At 37.0% G+C, this 27,670-nt stretch overlaps 2 protein-coding genes across 31 annotated transcripts in view; one reads left to right on the forward strand and one right to left on the reverse strand.

Annotated features, from left to right (window-relative positions):
* RIF1 (replication timing regulatory factor 1) overlaps positions 1–4,786 on the forward strand; it is a 37,797-nt gene extending 33,011 nt beyond the window's left edge. For all 3 annotated transcript variants that reach the window (XM_081936208.1, XM_081936209.1, XM_081936210.1), the window contains 4 exons: positions 17–135; positions 960–1,113; positions 2,433–2,535; positions 3,665–4,786. In XM_081936208.1, coding sequence (XP_081792334.1) covers positions 17–135; positions 960–1,113; positions 2,433–2,535; positions 3,665–3,888 — 600 coding nt within the window. In that variant the 3' untranslated portion in view covers positions 3,889–4,786. The remainder of the gene's footprint in view (positions 1–16; positions 136–959; positions 1,114–2,432; positions 2,536–3,664) is intronic.
* Positions 4,787–8,009: 3,223 nt separating this feature from the next.
* The window catches only part of NEB (nebulin), a 222,684-nt gene continuing 203,023 nt past the window's right edge, over positions 8,010–27,670 (reverse strand). For 3 of the 28 annotated variants that reach the window (XM_081969965.1, XM_081969941.1, XM_081969952.1), the window contains 17 exons: positions 25,845–25,937; positions 25,324–25,416; positions 23,779–23,871; positions 21,204–21,296; positions 20,659–20,751; positions 20,151–20,243; positions 19,637–19,729; positions 19,126–19,218; positions 18,596–18,688; positions 18,098–18,190; positions 15,512–15,604; positions 13,662–13,769; positions 13,075–13,264; positions 12,224–12,316; positions 11,861–12,010; positions 9,211–9,320; positions 8,010–8,704 (listed from right to left, as the gene is read on the reverse strand). In XM_081969965.1, coding sequence (XP_081826091.1) covers positions 8,531–8,704; positions 9,211–9,320; positions 11,861–12,010; positions 12,224–12,316; positions 13,075–13,264; positions 13,662–13,769; positions 15,512–15,604; positions 18,098–18,190; positions 18,596–18,688; positions 19,126–19,218; positions 19,637–19,729; positions 20,151–20,243; positions 20,659–20,751; positions 21,204–21,296; positions 23,779–23,871; positions 25,324–25,416; positions 25,845–25,937 — 1,848 coding nt within the window. In that variant the 3' untranslated portion in view covers positions 8,010–8,530. The remainder of the gene's footprint in view (positions 8,705–9,210; positions 9,321–11,860; positions 12,011–12,223; positions 12,317–13,074; positions 13,265–13,661; positions 13,770–15,511; positions 15,605–18,097; positions 18,191–18,595; positions 18,689–19,125; positions 19,219–19,636; positions 19,730–20,150; positions 20,244–20,658; positions 20,752–21,203; positions 21,297–23,778; positions 23,872–25,323; positions 25,417–25,844; positions 25,938–27,670) is intronic. The other 25 variants (XM_081969962.1, XM_081969963.1, XM_081969964.1 and 22 more) reach the window with 25 other exon arrangements.

Below are 27,670 nucleotides of genomic sequence, written 5' to 3' on the forward strand. Positions count from 1 at the left end.
TTCTGCATTATTTAAGATCACAGAAATGGGCAAGGAGCCAACACCACCAGTACCTACAGAAAGTGTCTATCCTGCCCTGATGGGCTGTAAAGCATCTGTCGACATAATTCTGCCTCAGATTACTTCAAATACTTGGTAAGTAGGAAGACATTGAATTTTCATTGTCCTGAAAAAGTTGACGTGTTTATTTATTTAGTCAGTGCTCCTAACAGGTAAAATAATTTATTCATATGAAGTTAATTACTAGCTGCATAAAAGGAGCAAGCACCAGATGACAGGAATCTACATTTGAAGGGTGCATTGCATTGCTGATAGATTCTGGGGTAATTGTTAAATTATATACCTGTATATGAAAATGTTCATAATAATATAGAGTTGTACTTTTTTTAGTATATTGAATCTCAGTGTATTAAACTCACTCATTTTCTATAAAGTTATTTGTTATGTACCATGTTGAAAATACAGGTGAAGAATATATATTTTGGATAGACAGAAATGTATATAATTAGCGCATCCCATTGTTTATAATAGCAAAAAATTCAAATGGTGCCATATGAGGGCTTTAAAAAAAAGATTGCTCTGTACAGTGTGAATATTTCCTAATCTAAAATTCATTCTGATTGATACAAAATTATTTTAGCCCAGAAGAGTTTCTTTGAAATTGGAAATAGAAGATAAAAGGATATGCAAACTATATGCCCTTTTGGGACATATAGTTTGAGCAGAAATATTGTGACCTTGAACTTCTCGTTTTGGGATAGTAATTTAGTGTTGTTTAGTTTTGCAAAAGTTTCCTATAAAAGGAGATTGGGAAAAACATGCTATCTTAATATATACATAAATTTATAATCTGTATTGGGTTAAAACCTATATTGAATTTTTTAAAAAACTTTTTAGATGGTAAGGTTATATTTTCCATGGTACATTAGATTAAAACTCCTTCTTTTGTGTACCTTTAGGACAAGAGGCTTAGGACATCTGATTCGAGCAAAGAATATCAGGACGGTGGGTGACTTGAGTTCTCTCACTGCAGCCGAGATCAAAACTCTTCCTATTCGTTCTCCTAGAGTTTTAAACGTTAGAAAGGTTCTTAAAGGCTATCATGAGCAACAGGTAAGTAAGCTTATTTGCACTTTGAAATTAAAATAAGCAAAAGTGGATGTGTTGCCTTAATAAAAGTTGGTTCTCCACAGAGAAGAGCAGTGGGAGAAATAAATTATTTAAATAATCTGGAACTTGTAGTTTGTGGATGGAGGAAAAGAAGTAAGGAGGACATCTTTACTTCTGGTTTTTCTAACATCCCTTCATTATACTGAATAGCAATATAGTGAAAGACATAAATTTGGAATAAGTTCCATACCCCTCAGCTGTTTATTATTATGTAGCAAAAAAAAGCATTTCCACCTAGTGGTTCAATTCAGCCAGTTCCATCCGGTTCAGGTGAACCAGTAGCGGTGGTGGCAGGAGGCTCCACCTACCCGCCCAGACATCACATCCCATTTTTGACACTCTGCGCATGCACGGAAGGTCCTGCGCATGTGCGGAGGTGGCACGTAAACTCCCATTTGTGAACCGCTAGCAAAAGTACGTTGATTTCACCCGTGCTTTCACCCACCTGATAATGGTACAAGATCAAATAATTTTAAACTCCATGTTCTTTATCCCATAATCCTGTTTAATTTCCTTTTCCCTCTTCCTACATTCACCCTCAAGCCTGTGTTTGTGAGCCATTTTATTTTAATCATATTCCTTTACCTGAAATATTTTGGATGGGCTTAATCACTTTTAAGAGTTCTACAGAGCTGTTACAGGTATTCAGATAATCAGGTAGTCTCCTTACATACCTGGGAACCAGAGTGAAGACAAACTGATAATATCTCTGAATTCAACTCTTCTAATGGTCTCTGAATTCACACAATGTACACCTTTTGCCTTTTGATTCTGTTAATAGCAATAGTATTTAGGCTTATACACTGCCCCCATAACGCTTTAGAGTATTCTCTGGGTGGTTTATGATGTAGAAGCATTACTTGCATATTGCCCCCAACAATCCGGGTACTCATTTTACTGACCTTGGAGGGATAGAAAGCTACGTCAACTTTAAGTCCCATCAGGATTGAACACCAGGCTATGGGGCAGAGTTTGCTTGCAATACTGCACTTTAACCACTACATACCTGTCAACTTGGGGAACTGCCACTTTGATTTCAGGAACTAAGGATATGTGTGAAGGCTGTGCTTAGGAAAATGTATGCTACGACACAAATGAGGTTCCAAGCACTGTTGTCAAGCATTGGAAAAGTTCTGAGCAGAACTACAAATGCAGAAAATGCTCGTATGATTTTACAGCGGCCCACTCAAGGAACCACTCTTTTATCTTTTTCATCATCAGATTAAACCGTATTTCTCTTCCCCCCCTTTTAACACATGCAGGTAAAATCTCGTGGAATGGAGGAAAATACTGGCCTGGACAATACAGAGAAATCAGAAATCCATGTCATGGATGACACATTTTTCTCAGCAAATGAAAGTGCAGGTAAAGTATCACTTAAACCTATACAACCTGTTTTGCTGTGTTTAATATAAAGCATAAGAAAGCATGCTTCTAAGCCAGTGATGGTGAACCTTTTCGGCGCCAAGTGCCAAAAAGGGAGCACCTGTGCAAGGCACCAAGTGTCAAAAAAGGGAGCATTTTGCGCGCACTTGCCTAGGTAGTGAACAAGAAGAGTAGTTGCCCAGGGGGAATGCGTGTGCTGAAAAGTATAGTTTTGGCTTCTGATGTGCGCCGGCCAGCAATTCATCTGGTTAGCTGGCTGGAAGCGCATGCTCACGCTGGAAAATGGAAGACCAGCTCTTCTGGTTCCCAGCACTGCCGCATGCACAAAGGCCTGCTGATCGGCACGTGCGCATGTGCTCCAGAAACCCGGAAGAGGAACGGTTGACGCCGCACGTGCCAGGTGGCATGGCTCCGTTTGCCACTTTGGGCATACGTGCCATAGGTTCGCCTTTACGGTTCTAAGCAATTCGAATCCCAGATGAAACTGAGTGCCCATATACCTTGTGGCAGTATCCTTGTTATTATTCTGTTACTCTGTTTCTTCTAGATAATTAATCTGGTTATATGATTCTTATATATGCTTAAGTACGTATTCCTGCATTTATTGTTGGTATTTCTATGCTGCTTTATTCTGGAACAGTTTTGCATGGCATACAGCAGAACTAAAGGTCAAAAACGTCAGAAAAGTAGCATATGGACACTCAAGTTATGCCAAATTGGTTGCCATTTTCTTCTAACACTTACTCACTTGACGCGTGACCTTTGACTATTCCCAAGTACAGTAACATTTCATCTGCAAGTAATAATAATAAAACTTGGTGATTGGCCGATGGGGCCTGTTTGCAGAATGTGTGTCAGTGTGTGTGTACATTCTAGCTTTTGTGAGATAGACCATAAAAAGAAAGGCTAATCACTCCCAAATGCTAGTATTTCAAACTAAGTTTTCATCTCTTTATCCTGCTGGCTAAATCTCTCCAGTTAGTGGGTGGATTGTCTGTAGTTACACAGTTACTCACAAGAACAAGAGTTATAGACTATCTGTGTCTGAATGGGCTTTAATTTGGTTTCACCTAGAATGTCTTTACAAACCAGTTTTCTTTCATTTTAGACCTATGCGAACCCGAGGTCTCCAGTTCGGGTGAGTCATCAGCAATAGACCTTTGGGCTCAGGTTAATCTACTTGCTGACCAACTTTCTTCTGAAAGACTTCGGAACTATTCAGGGAACGAACTCTTTGAAATGCAAGAGAAGCTTCATAGCATGACAGACTGCATCATGAAAACTCTGAAGACCCGTTGGATGCTTTCGAGATCTTGCGAAACCATTGTTTAAAAAAAAAACCAAAAGCTATTCTGATTAACTTCTTTGAAGAATACATTTGATTGCAAATTCCAATCCAAGATTTAAATTTGAGATTAATATTTAGGTTCATTACATATTTTAAGTAAAAGGGATTCCTGTAACTTGAAGCAAATACAGCATTGGAGTATAAATCTTAAACTTCTAAATTCTGTGGACTTGCATTTTAAGGTTTTCTTTTTTTAAATTGCTGCTATGCACAACTTCCAAAATATGTGGTAAGATGTGCAGTAATGACTGTGAAACATGCCACAATACGGAGCAGTATATATTTTAAATGTTAAGTATTTTAAATCAAATGGGCTTTGATGCATCGTCAATATTTAAAGCCCTGGTTTTGTTGTTCTGACTAAAGTTTGAAGTGTTAATTAATTTACCAAAAGTTATACAAATCTTCCAACTGATAGTTGTTTGGAAGGTACTAGTTTTATAGCTTCATTACCATATTAAGTATGGTGCTTCATTAGCATACTAAAAATATCTCAAACTTTTTCATAGGACATAGTCTATTTTTTCATGAATGTAGTATGCAAAAGAAAAAAAGTGTGTCAGTACATAATTCCAATAAGTAATTCTCAGGATCTGACCACGTGCTCTTTGAATTTTTATACACCACAAAGATTTTATTTGCCCCATTCATGAGTCCTAAATAAACTGGACATAAGAATAATTTTGTATATTATGTATAGATGTACTAAATGCAAATGCTCTAAATTATATCTGTATGAAAGGCAGAGTCTTAACATGCTTGAATGGGAGAAACTTTGTATAGAGCATATTTGTGCTTTTTAAAGTTGACCTAACAATGGGATCAATTTATGTTTTAGGAAATAAATATATATAAATAAAATATATAAATGGTTGAATAAAATGGTTGTAGTTATTTGGGGGGGGGGAACTGTGTTGTATTAAGATTAAAATTAGTTTTAGTCAAGAGAATGTATTTTTAAAACAGCATTTAAACTGTGTATTAATAACTGACATGGCAAAAGTGCTGATTTGTCTACTGCAGGAAAAAGGGACAAGGGTGAATCAATAGGTCTGGGCCTTTGTGAAGGTTAATAGATAGGGATTTTAAAACCAAATTAATCTGGCAATTGTACCTTCTATGATTATATGGTAATTTAATTCCAATTTTGGTTTTTCAGCGTAAATCAGTAATGAATAGAGTATGAGAAAACCTCATGAGAATCAAAGACTCTGATTAAGCTAGGAATATGTTTTCAATATTGAGGGGAGAACAAGCCATATAAGAATTTATAAGCCAGTTCTGCAAAATTATTATTTGCGATGTTGTCTTTCATCTATTCCCAAAGCTGTTGGAAATGACTCAGAATGACTCAATCATCTAATCTTGATTTTTGATGAGGATCCTTGAGTTTTTAACCTTTGGTTATTGCTTCCCACTTGTTTGACATTACAAGATAGGTTGGATAGGATATCAAAGATTGTGTTAATTCAGCACCCCTGTTTATTGAAGTTTTAATTTTTTCTGTTATATAATCTCACCTTGTTTTCTACCATTTGTAACATCTCTTCCGATGCTCATCATTCATAGATTTTTATGGCAACCGTCATACTAGGATTATAAAATAGACTCAACAAGCCTCTTAAAAATGCAAGACAAAATTTAGTATCCATGTAATTTACTGACCTGAAATAATTGTTGCTTTTTTGCTTGTTCCTTTTAATCCCTCTCTATTCAAGTTATGTTGTTACAGACAAGGCTAAGACCAATTGATACATGAGGATGGTGCCCATTAATCTTGATATATGTGGGTTCAGCAATCTCTTGTTCAATTATGCAATTAAAGCAGTGTTTCTCAAACTTGGCGACTTTAAGTCGCCAAGTTTGAGAAACACTGAATTAAAGTGTCATTTTTCCAAAATGATCTCTTGGAAGTCTGCATCAGAGTTCAACCTCCCAAGATTCCCTGTTGTAGATTTCTAATTAATTAATTAACCAAGAGATTGCTGAACTCAACATATGTTAAAAGGTTAAAACAATGGATTTTAACACAGTACAATGGTTAATGGAGAAGCTATTTCTAATTGTCTCCTGTGTTGCCTGCATCTGGATAACCAACCTGTCTTCATCACCTTGCCCCCAACCCGGTTTTTAATCCAGTATCCGTTTATTTTTGCATCTGATGAAGGGAGATGCAGGTCCTAAAGCTTATAACTTTTAATAACATTGTGTAAATGGAGAAACATGCTTCCAGTCTCCTAGAAGAATTACACCCATTGTTTTAAGGTGCATTATTATACTGGTGATACCAATGGTGGGTTTCAAATTTTTTTAGAACCTCTTCTGTGGGTGTGGCCTGCTTTATGGGAGTGGCTTGCCACCCATGTGACTGGGTGGGCGTGGCCAACTTGTAAAATGTGGTGAAACTTACTTAACAACGCTCTTGCTTAGCAACCAAAATGTTGGCTCAGTAAAGCTATCAAGTTACAAGACCCTTGCACCCCTAACCCTTTAGGAAAAAAAAACCCAGGGGAGTTCAAACTTTACAGCTTTAAGACTTGTGGACTTCAACTCCCAGAATTCCTCCACTCACTCTTCATCTTGATGATGTACAGATGGGTGGGGGGAGGGAGCTAGAACCGATTCTAAACGATACTGTAGATTTGTGGAACCTGTTCCTTAGAAGAGGTTAGAACTGGCAGGAACCCACCCCTGGGTGATACCCAACTGCAATATGTCCTGAGCTAAACCCATGATACAATGTCTTGTCTGTTATCTGGAGGCTTTTGAGGTCTGAGTGTGTTCTGACCCAGCAGAAACAAGAAATGGACCCCTTGTCACTAAGAAACCCTCTTTATTTACCTTTTATGAATTAATTGCATTCACCCACAGAAAGTTCAGACAAAAGTCCTGCGAGGAGGAGTTAACTGCAGCAGCAGACCTTATCAATTCTTTAATATAATTGCAAGGCTGTGAGCTCCCAGACAAAAGGCTGAAAATTAAGTTCTGGCAAGCAGTCTTGGTTGCACGAAACACAATGAGCAAAATCTCCAGAAATATGAACTGTTGTCTCCTATGACAACCACTCCCCTTCTATTTATTCCCCAGCCAGGGAGGGGCCATTCAGCGTTCACGTTTGCTTTGCTTTGCTTCCCATTGTTTGCTTCATTGTTCACCTCTCCTAACTGCTCTGAGCATACTTCCATCTGGAAAGGCTCCAGCTGTTCTTTCTCCTCACTCATCTCAGCCTCCCAAGGCAACTGCCTCGCTAGTGGCTGGGAAATGTTGGACAGTCCTATCTCTATGTCCGACTCTGAGCATCCATCAGAGCCTACCCCAGGCTCCAGAACTGGCCCAAGTTCTTCCTCAACCTCCTCATTGTTTGAGTCACAGAGAAGCACTGTTAATGGGCAGGTCTATCACATGCAGGGCTGACTGGGTAAAAGCTCTACTGACCAAGCCTTCCAAGTTGTATCTAGAATGGAAGATCTCACAAGAGCAAAGTATCCCATGTACATGGATCTGCTTTTAATCTCCTTTTGAAAGCTGCAACAGGTACAAACTGGAGTGGCCTCCAGATATTACCTGACAGAAATAGATTATACTTTATAACCAATTATAAAGATTATTATACTTAACTTGTAAGGCAGGCCTTGCATTGGTCACTCACAGCTTCTGGCTGCAATTTAAAGCCTTACGAAGCCATATATTATTTGGACAATGGTATTTATTGGACAATCTCCAGCCAGACATTTCCTGCTTCATATGTATATGTGGATAATATTGTTGGTTCCTAATTTAATGGCATAAAGGGGAAGTGTTGATGTTTCTGTAATGGCCCTTGGGTACTAGACTTTCTCCCCATGTAAATTGATTTTCAGAACATGATAAGGATGGGGTTGCTTTGGCAAGCTTCTGGAGATTGATGGGTGGACATTCTCAAGTTCATGGGTTACCTGTTAGCATCAAACAGTTTGATAATTAATTTGCACTTTGAATTTTTTTAATATTAACATTATGGATGTTTTATCACTGCTGTGGATAATTTTATTGTGCTCTTGTAGTGACACCAGCAAGAACTCTGAGAAGCAAATAAGTACATAAAATGAAGAAACAGAGCACATAATAGATTTGCGGAAACATGACATTTATTAGCCACTAATTTAAAGAGGAAATTAACAGCACTGCGACCGAAGAACACGCAGATTAGAAATGCATGCATCACATCAGCATTCTCTAAGTAGAGCAGAAGAGAGGCTTTCCACTTTTAACTAGTTTCAGATGTTGTATACTAGAAACAGGCATGGATACATTCGGTTGTGTTTATTGTGTGTGATCACTGCATCTCTTGAGAAGAAAAACCACGTAAACAATTCAATACAACAATACAATTCAATGATTCATGAAAGTAAACTGAATTGTGCAAATTCAGCTGGATTAAAAGAGGGATGATGTACCCCAAACTCTCTTTTAAGCACCTAGTCAAACTAGGATGGCTAATGTTTCCTGAAGGTTTTAGATGCCAGGCAATTCTTCACATGTATCACGAGAGAGAAAATAAGGTATTTTGGGCGACTGTTATGAATTGTACTGAACTGATGTGGCATAAAGGGCCTTCCTATTGTCCATGTCAATGTGAGTCTCCGTTTAAACTGCTTCTACGTAGTTGGCTGGAAGCATGCCTGTTTTGCCTGTTCTTTGCACAGTCCCATACATCCATCCTTCATCGATGGCTTGGACGTTGACAATTGCATCGCCATCTTTGAAAGAAACTTCATCAGCATCCGCTGCTATGTAGTCATACATAGCCCGATAAGTCTTCTATTGTGGTCGTATGATGGAGAAAAATAATACCCAAATGTTACTAGCATAAACACAACAGTACAGGGAACAATCAATTCAACACTTCCGTGAAACTTTGAATGTAAAGACCTCTATCCCAAACACATTAATAATATACCTCAATCCCTCAAGTGAATAAATATTCATCCCAACGATGACCATCCATTCAGACATAGGAAGGTTCTCTTTTTCTCCCAAGAAATGGTAACCCTTCCATTGGGTCAATGATAAAGTTAATGATAAAATGTAACATAACATAATCCACGTTTCTTCCCCATTACAGTTTGGCATCAAGAGTTTGCCATCCTGACCTTATATGTAAGCATGTAAGGAGCAAAGCTTGATGTCATGAATCAGGTTGCACCATTTTGATGAGGTCATTGGCTTGTGGTGGAATCACCTGTATACAGGCTCAATTCAGAGATACCCTCTGCCTGCAGAAAACACCATTTTTATACATACTTTCGTCAGATAGATTTGCTTACCCCTGCAGTAGATGGATGAGAGGGGATGGAAGATACTGTAGTTTGTTGGGTCGCAACAGAAGATGATCTTTGTTGTGGCAGCTCTACAGTTTTGGCATGTTTGTAATCCACTAATGAAGGAAATAAAGTTGAAATATATCAGAAGAAGCAAAGCAAAAAAACACCCCAGTGTGTTTTCAAAATACATTTAAGCGGTGCTTGAACACTGGGTATGTTTTTTTCAAATTTTGTTAGAGGTTGAGGTATATATAGCACTGATGTATGTATTGTTAGAACATTTCTTCTTTTTAAAAAAAAATGGTAAAAGAATGCCTGCTCACAGAGATGGTACTAACTTGTTTTTTTCTTTTTGGCATACAAGGGTGTTGCTACGTTTCAGTACTTTTTCCTGATTGAAAAGAATCACTCTGGTATTGAACATTAAATAAATTTTGGCAGTTGAAACTTAAATACTTGGGCCACCTAATGAGAAGGAAGGACTCACAGGAGAAGAGCCTAATGCTGGGAAAGATTGAGGGCAAAAGAAAAAGGGGACGACAGAGAATGAGGTGGCTGGATGGAGTCACTGAAGCAGTAGGCGTGAGCTTAAATGGACCCCAGAGGATGGTAGAGACAGGAAAGCCTGGAGGAACATTGTCCATGGGGTCACGATGGGTCAGACACAACTTCACAACTAACCACAAATGTTGCATTCCCAAGAAGGTGTTATCATGTTATAACCAACCCTTACGTAGGTATCAAAAATAATGTGTGGCTGATATAGCAGCTAGTGTTATCTTTTCTATCATTTTTTTAACACATAAAATAAGTCTGAAATTTGGCACTAATGCTGTTCTGGTCTTCAGGGAAGCTGATTAGATTCTAAACAATTGGCTCATGAGGAGAATAAGCAAATGGAAGGCAAAAGAAAAAATAATAATTTATGATGTAAGCTTTTGATGATTAAAGAGGATAGGTTATAAAAAGAAGAGAGTCATGAGGTAGCTTTGACAGAGAAGTTAAAATATAACTATTGTGAAAAAGATTGGAAGCCATTTCTTTATATTTTTCTTTATACTATTTTCTTCTTTCTATATTTCTTTTTTCCTTTCTGCACTTTTAGCTTTTTTAAAAAATCTCCTTTTCTTCTTTTTCCTTCTCTTTTAGTTTCTATTAGTTTTTACTTGTTAAATTTTTCAGACACGCACAAATTATGCCACCAATTTCCCCTGTAAGGTGACTCTGAGCAGTTTACAAGTTTATAAAACAAGTAGAAGAATAATTAAAATATTAAAACATTAATCAATCAATCGATCGATCAGAATAGAGCTGGAAGAAACCTTGGAAGTCTTCTAGGCCAGTGATGGGCAACCTTTTTTTTCAACTGAGCCAAACCTCGCCAAAACCACGATTGAAATTTATTTTGAGAGCCACATTTTTAAAACCGAAAATACATAGGATGGTACACTGTTATTTATCTGTGGATGTTATATATTGACCTCAGAACCTGGCCACTAACTTATTTTGCTGGCTCCTAGATTACGATATTCCGCAATTTTATGTCCACACACCCCTTTTCACATCAACCCTTTTAATGTCAATCCCACAATGTCACATTTCTCCCCTCGTGTCACATTTCATCCCCTCATGTCACATTTCTCCCCCCTCATGTCACATTCCCCCCCCCCCCATGATGGCCATGGAAATGGAAAAGAAGGAAAGGAAAAAGGAAAGGAAATGGGAAAGTAGAAAGGAAAGGATGAAGGGAGGGAAAGGGAAGGGAAAAGAAAAAAGGGAAAAGGAAATAAGGAAAAGGAAAGGAATGGAAAAGACAAAGGAAAGGAAATGGAAAAGAAGAAAAGGAAATGGAAAAGAAGGAAAGGAAAAAGGAAAGGAAAGGAGAAATGAAAGGAAAAAATGAAAAGGAAAGGAAGATAGAAGGACAGAAAGGGAAAAGAAAGAGTGGAAAGAATTGGTACTGCTCAAAAGTCCAGTATCAAGATCGCGTGGACCCCTTTGGCTCAGACAGTCCAATTCCACGCTGGTTCCCTCTCTCCCCAAAGCGAAGGGATCGCAGAAAGATTGCCCAGTCCAGAACAGGGCTTCAGATGATGCAATGCCTTAGAAACCCCGGATATGCAGAGAAAAGCAGGCTACAACCAGCGAATCATGTTTTCCCAGGAACCAATGAAGCCCCATAGGACCAATGGGAATTCTCCATTCTGCAACGTCATCAGTATCCGGGCAGAATCTTCCTTGATTTCACCAATCATGGAAGAGAGAGTTCGGTGCAGAGAGAAGGGAGGGAGGGGGGATATTTTCACTCACATTTTAAAACTTCTGCGCAGCGTTTCCTTGTTATCTGCGCAGCTTAGAGGGAACATTGGCAGCCGCCCGAGGAGGGAGGGAAGCGGGCACCCGGCACACAGAAGAGCCTCATTAAAGTGTGTAAAGAGCCGCATGTGGCTCGCGAGCCGCGGCTTGCCGACCACTGTTCTAGGCCAACTTTCACAACACTTCATCACATTTCACGGCGTTAACATTTTAAAACTGTATTAAAACCAGAACTAAAGAGTTGGCTAGAATGGGGATTTCTTACTCCATCAGCTACCTCCAGCTATTAGTGGCTCCCTCATATATATATTGGATGGAGATTTATTTATGTTTTCACCTGTGGCAGTTGTAGGAAAGTAGCCTCCATTGCTGTAATACGACAAATGTTGATCAGCGGCCTCTGAATGCTCAGATTTTTCATCCCCGCCACTGAGGCTGACTGCACTGGCGGAATGTGAATGCTCTCGGCTACGTCGCTGGGCTTGAGCTGGGAGTCAGAGGTGAAGAAATAATAGTGAGGGGGAAGACTGGGGTTTCTTACTTAGTGGGAAAGTAAGATATGTTAAATTCCTAACAAAATAAAGCTGCATTTGAGAGAGCTAAAACCATAAGCTGGTACCTTGTGCTTCATCCATAATGAAGCTCAAATATTATTTTCTATCGGTACCACATTCACAATTTCACACACAGCACAACATACCTGCCAGCAAGTGTAAGCTTCTCGACTGAATGTTATCTTCTGCTGGGTCATAGTCAAAGACTGATCCAGGATTGGTTCGCCATACCCGAAGGCCTGCAGAAACATAGGGTGAGAGTGGAATGTTGTTTTGTGTCATTTGCAGTTTGACTTTGCAATCAAACAGTCAAAATGTAAGTAAATGAATGTTTGTTGTTTTTACAAGCCACATTTAGAAATCTAGTTTACTACCCTGTTACTCTGAAAATAAGACCTCCCTGGATAATAAGCCCAATTAGGCTTTTGAGTGCATGTGCTAAAATAAGCCCTCCCCTGAAAATAAGCCCTTCCTGAAAATATTGCAACACAGCAGCAGCCATGAGGTGACCATGGTCGCCACCTCCTGCACCTCAAAAATAATAAGACCTCCCCAAAAATAAGGCCAAGCATTTATTTCAGGGGTCAAAAGAAAATAAGACCCTGTCTTATTTTCCAGGAAACACAGTAGCTATGCTTGAAACGTGGCTTGACTGAGAAACAACAAAGCTGGACATAACAGACAAACAATTATGGTTAGACGATCTAAGATACTTTCCAAACAATTGAATCTGGAATAGACCCATTAACTCAATAGACGACTTCAATATAAACTCACTGATGTGCAGAATAATGTCTGTATGCTATGAAAAATGGATTTTACAAGCAGATTTGGCTTAGACATAGCGTAAAGTTTAGTACAGGTAAACTCTCAAGATAAATCAACTTTTTTTAAAAAACCATATTCGGTAAAATTAATTCTCTTCCGCATATCTTGACACAATGCATTATAGTTTTGTATGCTTCATTTAGGAAAATCCATACAAAATAAGATATACCTGTTAGGTTATTGAATTCTTGATCCTGACCTATTCGTTTCTGCTCCATTTCTACGACTCTTCTCTGAATGCCCCTATAGTTAATGTCACTGAAGTCTTGCATATTCTTCTTTACACGTTCTGTTATGGGATCTGTGACAACAGGTGTGAAAGTACCTTTGGTCTTTTCAAAGTCTTCATGGTATTTCACCTGGAATTTTTTAAAAACAAAATACAAATCCATTCCAGATAGTCATATTTGAGATAGCTTACCTGGTAAGAGTTAGTAGTGGAGTGCAACACTCATAATTTTCAGCCTCTAATAACTAGGAATTATTTCCCCAATAATTAATTTTGCTGATTAAATAAGGCATCCATAGTACTTTTGCTTGAAAGGCATCAGATTAGGGAAATCGATCTTAAGTAAGTGGTTAATATCTGCTTACCTACTGAAATTATGAAAACGTTATATACTAAGTTGTCCAAACTCCATAAGCAGATTTTAGTTTTTGCTTTGGATGTTACACTTGAACTCCTGTATCTTAAAATACGTTACTGTTAATAGTTTACTTGGCTGTTTCTTGACTTTCATATAAAGCAGTACTCACTGAGGAAATGTGCCGTTGTGTCTCCCGAACACGCCTCATTTCAGGGGTATCCAGGATAAAAGGTGCTTTACCTTGTACTTGCTTCCGGAAGCTATCCGAATAGAGGATCTGACGACATTAAAAAGTTTGAATCAATGCCCCCAGCCATTAGTGAACAGATTTTTAAGAGATGCTTCATTTAGTTGTAAGGAAACAAGAAGTGCCAAACATGCAAACAAGTTTAGGGGCATATCAGAAACATTTATTCTTTACTAACTCTTGATCTTAAAAAGTTATTGGGCATGTAATATTATTATTATTTTTATCTGTTTATATAAACGTTTAACCTACTCAACCTGAAGGGTTGTTTCAAAAACAACAGCAATAGATCACAGACAACTGTTTTGCATTGTCTCTGACTCTTCGTTGTTTTCTCTGCATGGCTAATAGAAGGTTATAAGACAGTGATGGTGAATCCTTTCGGCACTGAATGCCGAAAAGGAAGCACGTGCATGCCGGCGTGACACCGAGTGCCGAAAAAGGAGAACTTTGCACTCGTGTGCACGCTTATTTACACCGCAACCAGGAAGAGGAGCTGCCCAGGGGGCATGTGCGCACTGGAAAATGTACTTCTGGTTTCTGACGCACGTGGGCCAGCCAGCAAGTCTTCCGATTATTGCCGCGCATGTGTCCAAGCGCCGATCAGCTGGCCAGTGCGCATGCTCGCGCCGGAAAAGACCAGCTCTTCCGGTTTCCGGCACTGCCACATGCACAAAGGCCAACTGATCATCACATGCGCATGCGCTCCAGAAACCCAGAAGAGGAACTGGTGACGCCGCACGTGACATGGCTCTGCATGCCACTTCGGGCATGCATGTCATAGGTTCGCCATCACAGTTCTAAGACGTTCTGCTTATAAATGTGGTGTATTTCCAACATGGTACAATACAACAGCCTGTCTTAATCTCAGGCACTCAAAGCAACCTTTTGCCATTCCAAGAAAAAGTGCCAGCTTTAGATTTTGGTTGCTCCAAAGGCAATGATGCTTCTATCATGATTTGGCAGCCCCCAATAGCACTTGGTGCAAACTTTTTCCATGCAAACCTGAAGCACAAGTGATACACTCAAGACAAGGGTGGTCTCACTTGCACCCAGACTGTGAAGAAATGTAAGAAAGAGAGACCTTAGAGCAGATAGAACCTAACTCTGTGATTAGCACTCATAAGACCCAAAAGGGGAGAGCAGATCATGAAGTCCAGGATTGGACTTCTGAAAATGATAAAAACCTCAGGAAGCCAATGTCAGTGCTCAAAGTAAGCTCTACCATCATCTCCATGTGGCTCTAATGCCTTTGTGCATTTACACAAAAGACGTGTACCTTGGCATCTACAACTGTATGTGTGTTGACTTCCTTCTTTTTAGGTCTTACATTATTGGACATAAAATGGTTAAAAATATTTGTAAAGAACTGCTTCAAGGGACTCTGAGAAAATCGTAAAACTTACATTTAGATTAATGCAGGCTTGTTTTTTTTTTTTAAAGTCTAAAATGCAAATATTATTTTGATCCATGTAACATGAATAATATAAAGGCTATTTATCTTTTTTTTTTAAAAAGTCAAACTGTTTACGGAAGACAGTGGCAATTTAAAAAACCTTAAGCCATGCTTAGGTAGAAATATGACACAATTAAAAATAAGATCGTATGCTTAGATAACATATTAGTTTCTAAATGCCAAGATAAAGTTATAGCACTAATGCAGTTATTAGTATGGAAATATTTTGAACATCACAGAAATAATGTATATATAAGTGTAAACAATAAGTATATATAAAGTATATAAAATATAAATTGGTTGTTCTTGAAAATACCGAGCTGATGTTTTCTTGATTGCGTTTGGCCCTCTCCATCTCTGGAGTGATAGAAGTTGGGGTCCCTTTTCCCAGGCTTTCTTTGTACAAAACCTATACAGCATACAATAAAGTGTTCAAAAATCAAAGATTAGATGCTTGTTCGTGAACGATTTTGTAAATTGGATTGCTATGAAGTAAGAGTGTAATCACTACATGGATAGACACATCACCCAGGAAACAAAATGGTTAAAAAGTTACAGGGTAGAAAAAAACAACAAGAAGAAGAACAAAAATGACAATAAAAGGAGTGTTGTGTTTAAAAAAAATATAAAATGAATAGGATTGAGCTATATTAGATGCAGGACAAGATTGATCAAATTTGTTATTTTAAGTTACTTCTTTTTTTGTCCCCCAATACCAAGCTAATGTTTTCTTGATTGCGTTTGGCTCGTTCCATCTCAGGAGTAACCGGTGTTGGGGTTGCTTGCCCCAAATTTTCTTTGTAGAGAACCTGAAGATTGTAAAGCATCCAAAAATCACACAATCACAAAAAAGTCACAAAAAGAATCACAAAAATATAATTCAAATAAAATATCTAGCTTTTATTGCTTTTGCCAAAAAAAAAAAAGTGCTTCAAGGCTTTTTCTGAAAAGAATACAAATAAAAATATAAAAATGATAAAAACTTCATGATGTCCAAGGTAAACTTGATAAAAATGAAATGTCATTTTTAGATATGGTTATTTTTTTTTTCTATTTCACACAAGTTAGGAAAACACATACTTCATTGATCACAGTTAACGTGGTTTTAGATTCTTATGAAATCAAAGACGTTTAATAAAACTGCCATATGAACGCAAGACAAAGAGGTGCTTGAATCAAACATCACTTATTTGTTAGAGGGATCTCTGCAATATATGAACAAATATTCTATGAGAAATCACAAAGAGAAATTGTAGTATATTGTGGTGGAAATTAATAAAGGGAACATCCAAGTAGCAGCATTTAGAAGGAAAAATTAAGAAGGTGGGATTATTAATACAGAAAATATTATTTTAAATATAAGGATTCTATCCAGTTAGCAAGATCCATTACATTGTGCAATGGTTCTTTTCAATGAAGTCTTTATGGTTAAAATAATGGTCCAATATTAGTTATCTTACTAACAAAATAGTAATCAAATAATTTCTGTTTCCTATCAATTGCTTGCTCAGTGAAAACCATGGAACAGGAAGTTACCTTGAGATGTTTTTCTCATAGGAAATGGACTAAAGGCACAGTGCACAGTTCTCCATACAAATTCATAGATATTTTCATTCTCATTCCTGTACATATGTCTGATCACATCTTACTCCTACCGAGGTACTATGGAGTCCTTGATGCTCTGTGAGTTGGATGTCTTGCTTGCAGATGTCTCATTATTCGACTAAATAACATCATCAGTGCTAGTTTGCTCTCTGTTTATATACCATAGCTTGCCCTGCCAGTGTATTACCAAGCAAAAAACCATACTCCCACCAACACTGGCAGGGCAAGCTATGGTATATAAACAGAGAGCAAACACCACACCCACTAGCACTGATGATGTTACCTAGTTGGGTAATGAAACGTGAGCAAACAAACAACCAAGCTCAGAAACCACCAAGGACTCCACGGTATAATCTTGATCTACATAGATTCTCTTCTATTGGTACATTAAGGTTCTATATATTTTTAGATTGGATATGATTGGATTCTCTGCAAACCTCACTACACCATGCTAAAAAAATTCAAGAGCATGAACAATAACCCCGCTAAAGAAGAATACACTGAAATCCATCATTACTGTCAGGCTCCAAAAATCAAGAATAACATGTGGAGATACTTCTGAATGGTTTCCTCTATTCTTCTATATACAGACACCTTCTGTCTTCACCTATGGACGAAAACATGCTAGACTAAAGCAAGTATTTGCATAACTACAGATATACTCTAGTAAAAACTAGGGAGGAGACATCTTAACCCTCTTCCTGAGCAAACTTTCCAAGCTGTGCTGCCTCTTTGCCCTCAGGAAAGCAGGATCGTGTTCCCTAAATCTTATTATCAACAAGATCTCATTCCCGCATTTCATTACATCAGTTTCAGAACAAAACTCTGATTATGTTGTGTTTTCACTGCTGTGCAATTTTATATGATCAGCAGCTGAGGGGCATATAGAAATGTTAACCATGTGGTTGTATGACTCGGCCTTCCACAATCCCCAAAAGCTTATAGCTTATATTTTAAGGTTACTGTATATAATTGTTCATGAATTATTCTGCCTTTTACAAAACAGTTATTGGCATAAACCTCTTCTCAAGACTAAGTTATTTGGACCAGAAATCAAAGCATGTTGAAATATCTGGATAGAATCCTATTAGCATCGTTGCTAGATTATGAAAATTCTTCAAAATCTGATGGTGAATATTAATATTAATGTCAGAGGTATCTTATGAGTAGAAGGTAAGTGATGAATATATCAGTATTTTACTTCAAGGATATTTTTAGATACAAAAGGCAACATTTCTGAAGTTTTGTTAGCATGTTATATTTTATTATATCAAAAATATTTTTGTTTTTAAAGTACCGAGCTAATGAACTCTTGATTGCGCTTCGCTCTCTCCATGTCAGGAGTGATAGGTATCGGGGTACCTTTCCCCAACCCCTCTTTGTACAAAACCTACAAGGTAAAAAACGGGTGTCCAGTCACCATAGAATAGCAACAACCAAAATGATATTTCAAGAGTTTACAATGTTAATGCCAGGAACACACCAGCTTTCAGTATAAAAACTGTTGATTTGTGTCAGAACAGAAACCTTCAGTCAACAACCAAACAGAAAACAATCTAGTAGGATAAGAAAGCTGATACACAGCACACGCCAATCAAACACTCTGCGGAAGAAAGTAGTAACTCAAATCTTTCTGGGAATATGTTAAAGTTAAGTTGCAGAAAGAGTTCAAAAGGTAAATGGTTTAGGCCAAGAGGCAGAAATAAGAGCTATAGTTCAGTTAGAAAACACAAAGCTCTAACACATTTAATATTATTTTAAACCATTCATTCCTTTGCCTCTTTCTTTTAAATACCGAGCTAATATGTTCTTGGTTGCGTTTGACTCTCTCCATCTCTGGAGTGACAGGGGTAGGAGTTCCTTTCCCTATGTCCTCTTTGTACAACACCTACAGGATATAAAAAAAAAGGTAATCTAGTAATTACAAAACAGCAATGATCATCAAAAGATGTTAATAACTTATGGTGTTAATACTTGGATCACACCAACTTCCAGGGAAGCTTGCTAGCTATTGATTTCAGGGTCATCCGCAACAGAGACCTTTAATCAACACCCACACAAGAAAATGTTCTAGTAGGATAAGAAAGATAGAAAAGCTGAAAAGAAGGTGAAAACACTGGGTTTGCTGAAATATAAACGCAATGAATCAATTCTTAGTAGCAGGAACAGTAGTTGCAGTAGTAGAAGATTTAGGTTGAAGAAGGAATTCCAAAGGTCAGAACCTTGTTTTAAGGGTAAAATTGAGACGCCAACAGTTAGAAAGCACAGATCATTCACACAACTTATTTTTAAAATATTAGGTATAATTTCTCTTCTGCTGAATACCGAGCTAATGTGTTCTTGATTGCGTTTGATTCTCTCTATCTCAGGAGTAACAGGTATAGGGGTACCTTTTCCCAGTCCCTCTTTGTATAAGACCTGAAGGATGCAAAAGAGTATCCAACAATTATGAAACAGCAAGGATCAGAAAACATATTAATAGGCAGTGTGGTTAATATTTCTATTGCACCAGCTTCCAATGAAGCCAGCTGGCTGTTGATTTCAGGGTTATCTGAAGCAGAGAACTTGAATCAACACCCATAAGAGGAGAAAAAAACTGATAGGATAAGAAAGATGAAAACACAAAAACAAAAGGGGAGGAAATTCTGTGTTTGTTAAAAAGAAGAAGTAGTGAGCATATCTTAGTAGCATAAGTAGACCTGGTCTCTGAGAAGAAATGTCAAAGATAGGTGGCTTGTAATAGGCGAAAAGGCATTATTGATAGTTAGAAAGTAAGATCATTAACACATCAAAGTATTTCAAAGAAATCCGGTTAATGTTCTCTTTTTCTGAATACCGAGCTAATGTGTTCTTGATTGCGTTTAACTCTCTCCATCTCTGGAGTGACAGGTGTAGGGATTCCTTTCCCTACATCTTCTTTGTATGCAACCTATAGAATACAAAAAAAAGGTACCCAATAATTACAAAACAGCAATGTTCATGAAAAAATATTAATCGTTTATGGTGTTAATACTTGGATCACGCCAGCTTCCAATGAAGCTAGCTGGCTGTTGATTTCATTGTCATTCAGAACAGAGACCTGTAATCAACACCCACAAGAGAAAATAATCCAGTAGCATAAGAAAGACGGAAAAGCTTTAAAAATGTGAAATTTATCTATGTTTTGAAAAGTAGTGAGTCAAGTCTTAGTAGTAATAGCAAACGTAGCTTGAAGAAAAGATTCCAAAGTTTGGGGGTGGGGAGGTTGTTGTAAGGGGTGAATTGGCAGTACTGATAGTTAGAAAGCAAAGTCGTTAACACATCAACTTATTTCAAAGAATTCAGATCATTTTTCTTCTTCTTTTGAATACCGAGCTAATGTATTCTTGATTGCATTTAACTCTTTCCATCTCTGGAGTGATGGGTACAGAAGTTCCTTTCCCTATGTCCTCTTTGTACAACACCTAGAGGATATAAAAAAGGTAATCTGGTAATTACAAAACAGTAATGTTCATCAAAAGGTGTTAATAGCTTTTGGTGTTAATACTTGGATCACACCAACTTCCAGGGAAGAGAGCTGGCTGTTGATTGCCCTCTGTTAGTTGGAGCAGATATTTTTTTTAATCAACAACCATGGAAGAAAATTATATAGTTGGATAAGAAAGGCAGAAAGGGGTAGATGGGTGGAGAGGATTCTAAATGTACTGAATATTAAAAATGGTGAGTCAGTAGTACACCTAAGTTGAAGAAAGAATTCCAAGGAAAGGAGGCTTTTTGGGAGATGAATCAGCACTACTGATAGTTAGAAAGGGAAGTCATTAACACATCAACTCATTTCAAAGAATTCAAAGAATTCTTTTTTCTTCTTCTTTCAAATACCGAGCTAATGTGTTCTTGATTGCGTCTGACTCTCTCCATCTCTGGAGTGACAGAAGTTGGAGTTGCTTTCCCTACATTCTCTTTGTACAACACCTGTGGGGTAGAAGAGTAGCCAAGTAAGCCAGCAATAAGTAAAATTGAAGGATTTTGTTACTGATGCTTTACAAAGAAGTTGATTGAGAAGAGGACATCTGGCTGGATGGTGGCATCGTAAGAAGTTTTCTTTTCAAAAAGCAGACACTAGTATTCTTTACCAGTGTCATCCTTTGAAGGTGTGTTTTGGATCTCTGTAAAATATTCAAAGAAGATCGAACATACCAGTGACAGGAAAATGGAATGTCGTATTTTGGCAATAATTTGGAGGCAAGATATTAAATAGCAGGAAAGGTTTAAAAAATCTCCAAAATGATGCTATCCTAAGTTGAACAACAAAGATCAAAGTTTCATAGAAAGCAGAATGAAAACATTAGCAAGATGGAACTGGGATTGGGAAAAAGCTTTTTTAAAAAAAAAAGATAATTAAAATGCCAGTTTCCTAAAAGTACCGAGCTAATGATTTCTTGGTTGTGTTTGACTCTTTCCATCTCAGGAGTGACAGGAGTTGGGGTGCCTGTCCCTAGGTTTTCTTTGTATAGGACCTGCATGGTAAAAGAAGGTGGGACAAAACAAAAAATAAGAATGAAAAACAGCAGTCACTTCAAATAGGCTAAGAGTGTTGGTCTTCAATCTCCTGGGAATGAGTCGGAGGCTTTCAAAGTTATGAGAACTTTTCCAAGTCCTATTTCCACGATATTCTTTCTGTGGTTTCTTGCTTTTGTCTACCCTGCCAGCAAACCACAATGTTAAATACACTAGGAATGTTTAAGTCATCCAAGATTATAAGAAGATATAAGACTTGGGCTTTTTAGCAATAGCAATAGCACTTAGACTTATATACTGCTTTACAATGCTTTACAGCACTCTCTAAGCAGTTTACAGAGTCAGCCTATTGCCCCCAAACAATCTGGATCCTCATTTTACCAACCTCGGAAGGATGGAAGGCAGAGTCAACCTTGAGACTGTCAGCAGGATCAAACTACTGACAGTCGGCAGAATTAGCTTGCAATACTGCATTCTAACCACTGCACCAGTACGGCTCTTAAGTTTTGATTATGCTCAATAGTATTTTAAGGTACCTACTGGGTGGACCATGGCCATGCAATTAACAATCCCCTTTAAAGATTATGAATGAATATTAGATCTTTAAATGGATTTTATGTGTGGAATTCAGACAGGTGCTTCAAAATTTGATTATCCCTTTAGTTTTTCTCTATGCTGTAGTTTTTATTTTTAACTATACATGGCATATTGCAGCATAGTTTGTGGTTGTAAGTCACTCATTCATCATCCTATATTTTTTGGAGGCTCTGCACTGTGATGTGTTCAGAAAGGTCAAAACACATAAGATGGCAACCATGATGGCATGATCCAAGCTGCGCCCCTTTTGTATATGGCTCAATGTTGCACCCATATATAAAGTGTAAAGAGGTGAGACTTCAGTCATGATGCTGCAGCCATTATCTTGACTGTTTTGATATTTCCATCACTACCACCATCACTCCTCCCTGGATGAACTTGTTCCAAGACAGAAAAGATTGGTCCAAGAAACTGTTAAATCTGTTAAGATTTTGGACATCAGAATACAGTCTTATAAAATGGCCTGATAATCCTCCCAAATGCACAAACTATCATAAGATATGTATCTGTAATATTACCCAAGAGATTTTTCCATGAGATCTTTTACATTAAGAGTCACTTTTCAGACTGTGCATATACATTTAATAAATTATTTTTTAAATAACTTGGCTGGTCAAGGGCTTTGTTTTAGAGAGTAAGCAATGCTGCAACTGTGGCATAAAGATTACACATTCAATATTTTGGAAACATCAAACTATATACCATGTTGGTTAAATCAAGGTTTCTTTTTGCTATGCTAAAATAATACAATAGTCTCCAACAGAACTGAGCAAAGAAACCACTGCAAAAGATATCATGAGGTTACTGGTTTGGCAGAAATAGGACTTACGGCAATCTTAAAGTGATGGAAGTGAGATTCAGCTTTGAATCTTTGTAAAAAAATTATTCCAATATTTTATTCTGAGCATGTCCATATTGTTTGCTTATTTGTTTTCATTTCTAAACTTCATCTGAGAAAGTACTATATACACTCTCTTCCATCCAATTGGAGATTTAGACCATATTTTTTTTTACTATGTAAGTTATGCTAAATAAATGATTTTTAAAAAGAATCACAGGAATTAAAAAGAGAAAAGCAGAGTCAGGATTGTATTCCAGGTGGTTAACAATATTTCAGGGACAGCAAAAAAAGTTAACAATATTCCAGACTATTAGAATACAAAATAAATTCATTGGAAAATTAACTATATTGATAGATTCGATATTATTTTGATCAATGAATTATATGTAGCAGCTAATCAAGATTCAAATGATAATTTGAGTGAGGTCAAAAGAGAACTTTGTGCTATTTGAAGTACAAAGCTGAACTTTTACTGAACATCTTTGAGCTGAACTACAATGTGAAAAGATATAGCATAATTTGGCCCTTGATTCTTTAAGACTATTCCTAAAAACCTGGCTGACAACTGTCACAGAATCATAAATGTAAAGTGCCTACACAAAGGTCCTTTTTCCAAAAGGCAACTGGACTTTCTCAAATTTTTCCCCTTAAAAGCATTTAATTTCTCTTACTTATACTTAAAGGCTTAAGTATAAGCTTTATTTTTTTTAATAAAAATTAATTTTATTTAATTTTGGCTGGATTGTAGCCTGTGTTTACAGATCCAAAATTTTGTTGTTATTTTGATCTACTTCCCACACTTTTCACAATAACTATCAATATGAGTTGGGAATACATATTCCATCATTAAAGAAATAAAAATCAAATCAACAAAAAAGTCAGTAATTGAATGATTCAATTACTAAAACAAAGGGTTGTTTGTTTGTTTGTCTGTTTGTTTTAAAAATGAGTATTTTATGTTACTCGTAATGCATAATATCAAGGTTTGTAATAGTTAATTCCATTTTAATAAAATTAAAGGGCATTTTTAACTACAAAAATACCGAGCTATAGATTTCTTGATTGCGTCTGACTCTCTCCAACTCTGGAGTAATAGTTGTTGGAGTTCCAGACCCTAAATTCTCTTTGTATAATATCTGTGTAAGAAAAAATATATCCGTAAAAAAAAAAATCAGCACACAAAAGCAAATTGGTGCAATTTTCTTCATGAAATAAGTTTTCTTTGAGAAGTCTAAGAAATTTGAAAATCCTCTTAAAAATTAACCCTAATCTTAAATCTTAAAAAGTATTCCTATTGCTAAATTAGATATGAAAGCCCACCCAAGATTATAACTTAATTGCATTCAAATAATATGATGTAGCTATAATTTTAGGAATACTTTAAACTCTCAGTAGTTTCTTTTCATTCTCCCTTATGAAGGAAGAGGACACCCAATCAGAATTCATTTTGGGTTGATCAGACTATGTCTTCTCTGATGTAGTCTTGGAATATGAAGGCCTCTTCTTGGAGGTGAGTTGTGATCTGTGGTCATAGGATCACTCATAGGCAATAACCCCCATCACCAAACATACAGACACTTTTATTTGCCTACATCCTTGACAACTTAAAATATATTTGGAACTAAATTCTCTTGATTGCCAAGTTCAAGGATTCACGTGTTTTTATAAATAGGGGACAAAAAGGTAGCCTTCTTAGAATCTGTAACTTGGACTTGACTCTTCAGCCTCATGTTCTTTGGTTAAATAAAGGAAAGCTATAAACAACTACTCCATAGAGTACTACATGGAGATGGAATAGTTGCTACTACAAAAGTGACACCTATGCTATTCCTTCTCTGGAGTGAGATAGGATTGAAGGAGTGAGAAAGGATTTGAAAGTGACAGGATAGATAAAGAAATACTGGAATCCAGTGGAATAATTCTCCCAATTATTCCAGTGGAATAATTCTCCCAATTATAATTCTCCCAAAGTGACAGGATAGCTAAAGAAATACTGGAATCCAGTGGAATAATTCTCCCAATTTAATTGCAGTAAGGGGTCATTGGCATATGTTTGCATTTAAATATGTAACATATGGACTTTAGTACCGGAATTTGGAACTTGGAAGAGTATAATTGTACTCTTGTTTTCATGTCCAGAATCACAAATTACCTCAAACACCTTCATTAACAAAAATAAAGATTAGAAATAAAAGAACATTTTACAATAGTTGTTGAGGCTCATTAGTTAGGATCAAAGTGTTATTGTAACTTTGCATTGCACCAACACGTGGATGCCAAAAGCTATTAGAAAGATTTCCTGTTATAAAGGCAAAGGGAAAGCACTCTGAATATATTTGTTTAAGGCAAATCATATTGTTTTATTTGAGAAGGGGAAGGAAGAGAGGAAAAGAGTATGGTGAAAAGAAGAAGTTAAAAATCACTGCAAAATAAAAGTAATTAGTGCTTTAATTGTCCACGTCTCATGATGGGATTAAAATGAAGAGAAAGAGATTGTCAAATCTCATGGAGGGTTTAAAATTAAAAGGAAAGTTAGCACAAGGTCATGGCAGTTAAAATTATGTATTGATAAATATTTTGAGCTATACCGAGCTAATGTTCTCCTGATTACGTCTGACCCTCTCCATTTCTGGTGTAAAAGGAGTTGCCATTCCTGTGCCCATCTGTTCTTTATAAGACACCTGTGAGGGTACAATAAAGTCTCCACAAAAGACCCCAACAAAGAAGTGCAATAACCAGAACTGAATTTGGTAGTAGGTAGTAACAGTGCATGGTTAAATCCTATGGTTGGACTAGTGCCACAAAGAGAAAAGGCTAAAAGAAATAGAATATTATTCATTAAATATGTGAATGACATCGCAGGTTAAGGAAAGCATATGGAAGGGGAACACTGTGTTAAGTTGATGGGAGCAAATTGTTTATTACATTTTGTTTTTGTTTTTTTAACTTATTTTATGATGCATAAAGTTTTTCATTAGTGAGATGATTAGGGAGATGAGTCACAAAAAATCGGAGATAGTAGAAAATAGAGTAGGACAGTTAGAGATTATTTTTTTAAAAAAGAAAAAATATGAGTTGTTAAAATAGATTTGATTTTATTGAGAAATACCGAGCTAATGTGTTCTTGATTGCGTCTGACTCTCTCTATTTCTGGAGTACTTGATATTGCAGTTCCTTGCCCTGCATTCTCTTTGTACATTACCTGCAGAATACAAACACCCACCAACATGAGAAATCAGATAACTGCTAGGAAAACATCCGAGCGCAATGCAAATGTTGATTAACACACTTTTTTCATATATGAATGTACACATACCCACACACCAGTGATGGGTTTCAAAATTTTTTAGAACCTCTTCTGTAGGTGTGGCCTGCTTTGTGGGAGTGGCTTGCCAGCCATGTGACTGGGTGGGCATGGCCAACTTGTAAAATGTGGTGAAACTCACTTAACAACGCTCTTGCTTAGCAACCAAAATGTTGGCTCAGAAACTCTGGCATTTGAAACACGCAAGTCTTAAAGCTGTCAAGTTACAAGATCCTTGCACCCCTAACCTTTAGAAAAAAAATTTAATAATAATAATTTGGGAAGCCCATATCTGGAAAACTCCTTTTGAATCAGATTTGAATTACCTGAATTAATAAGAGCTCTGTTTCAACTTTAAAAACATCCTTTAACATAATATCAGCCCAAGTTTTTTTTTTAAAAAAAGAAGCACATTTATTCAAGATTTAAACATAATATCAAACTGGTCTTACACATTTTTATTTTCTTTTTAAAAAATGAAAAGAAGAGAAAAAAGAACACCAAGTCCTTCCATTAAAAAAACAATTAAAAGTCCTGCATTTCACTCCTTTTAAAAAGATGCTTATTTCCTCACATACAAAAATTATAATTAGAATCAAGTATTCAGTCAGTTGAAAAAATCCCCAAACAAATAACGTAAATCTGAAGTTAGAACATGAAATATATAACGTACGGGTCTGGTGAAACCAGATTTTGTAAAAACATACTTTAAAACTAATTCATTGGCGAAACGTTTAGTCAAATGGATGGGGAAGGGGGTGGGCAGGCAAAAAAATTCAAGATACTGGCTGTGATCATACAAGTGGAATCCATTAGAGTTGAGTGATTACAATAAATTTAAATTAATCCTTGGTAAGGACCTGATAGGTGAGAAAAATGCCAAATTCAGCCTAAACAACTGGTTGACTGTATGACCAACTGTAATAATGATAATAATTTTAAAAACTGAACTGTGTGCCATGTATCTTGACTTTTCTGACCCCTCCACTGCAAAGCGAACAATATAGACAACAAGAAAGGAGAAGACAATACCTATGTGTGAAATGTTATGGTTTCTTCAGAGACGTTACATTGTTTACTAACTAAACAGCCCTCAAATGAAGGAAGCTTCATGGTCAGCCATAATTGCCTTATTTTCCAGGTAAATCTGTGGCAGAATATTGTTGAAAGGTTTCCGAAAGATGCCCTAATTGATTCATGAACCTCGAGCCAAGTTTCAAAAGAAAACCAGTCATTTATTAGAAGCACCATTTTGGCAATACCCTATTGCAATCAGATCTAAACCTCATTTGAATTATGGCTGAACTTTACCCATGTTCCTTCCCTCCCCTCAGTAAATCACATTCTCCAACAAGGTTCACTCCTCACAAGCCTGCTGTAGTAATCTGAGATCCGACCCTAGCCGAAGGTATGCATCAGTGGTGGGTTTCAAAATTTTTTAGAACCTCTTCTGTAGGTTGGCCAGCTTTGAGGGAGTGGCAAGCTGGCCATGTGACTGGGTGGGCGTGGCCAACTTGTAAAATGTGGTGAAACTCTCTTAACAACGCTCTTGCTTAGCAACCAAAATGTTGGCTCAGAAACTCTGGCATTTGAAGCACGCAAGTCTTAAAGCTGTCAAGTTACAAGATCCT

Source organism: Natrix helvetica, assembly GCF_964273705.1.
Source record: "Natrix helvetica genome assembly, chromosome: 1".
Classification (NCBI taxonomy): domain Eukaryota; kingdom Metazoa; phylum Chordata; class Lepidosauria; order Squamata; family Natricidae; genus Natrix; species Natrix helvetica.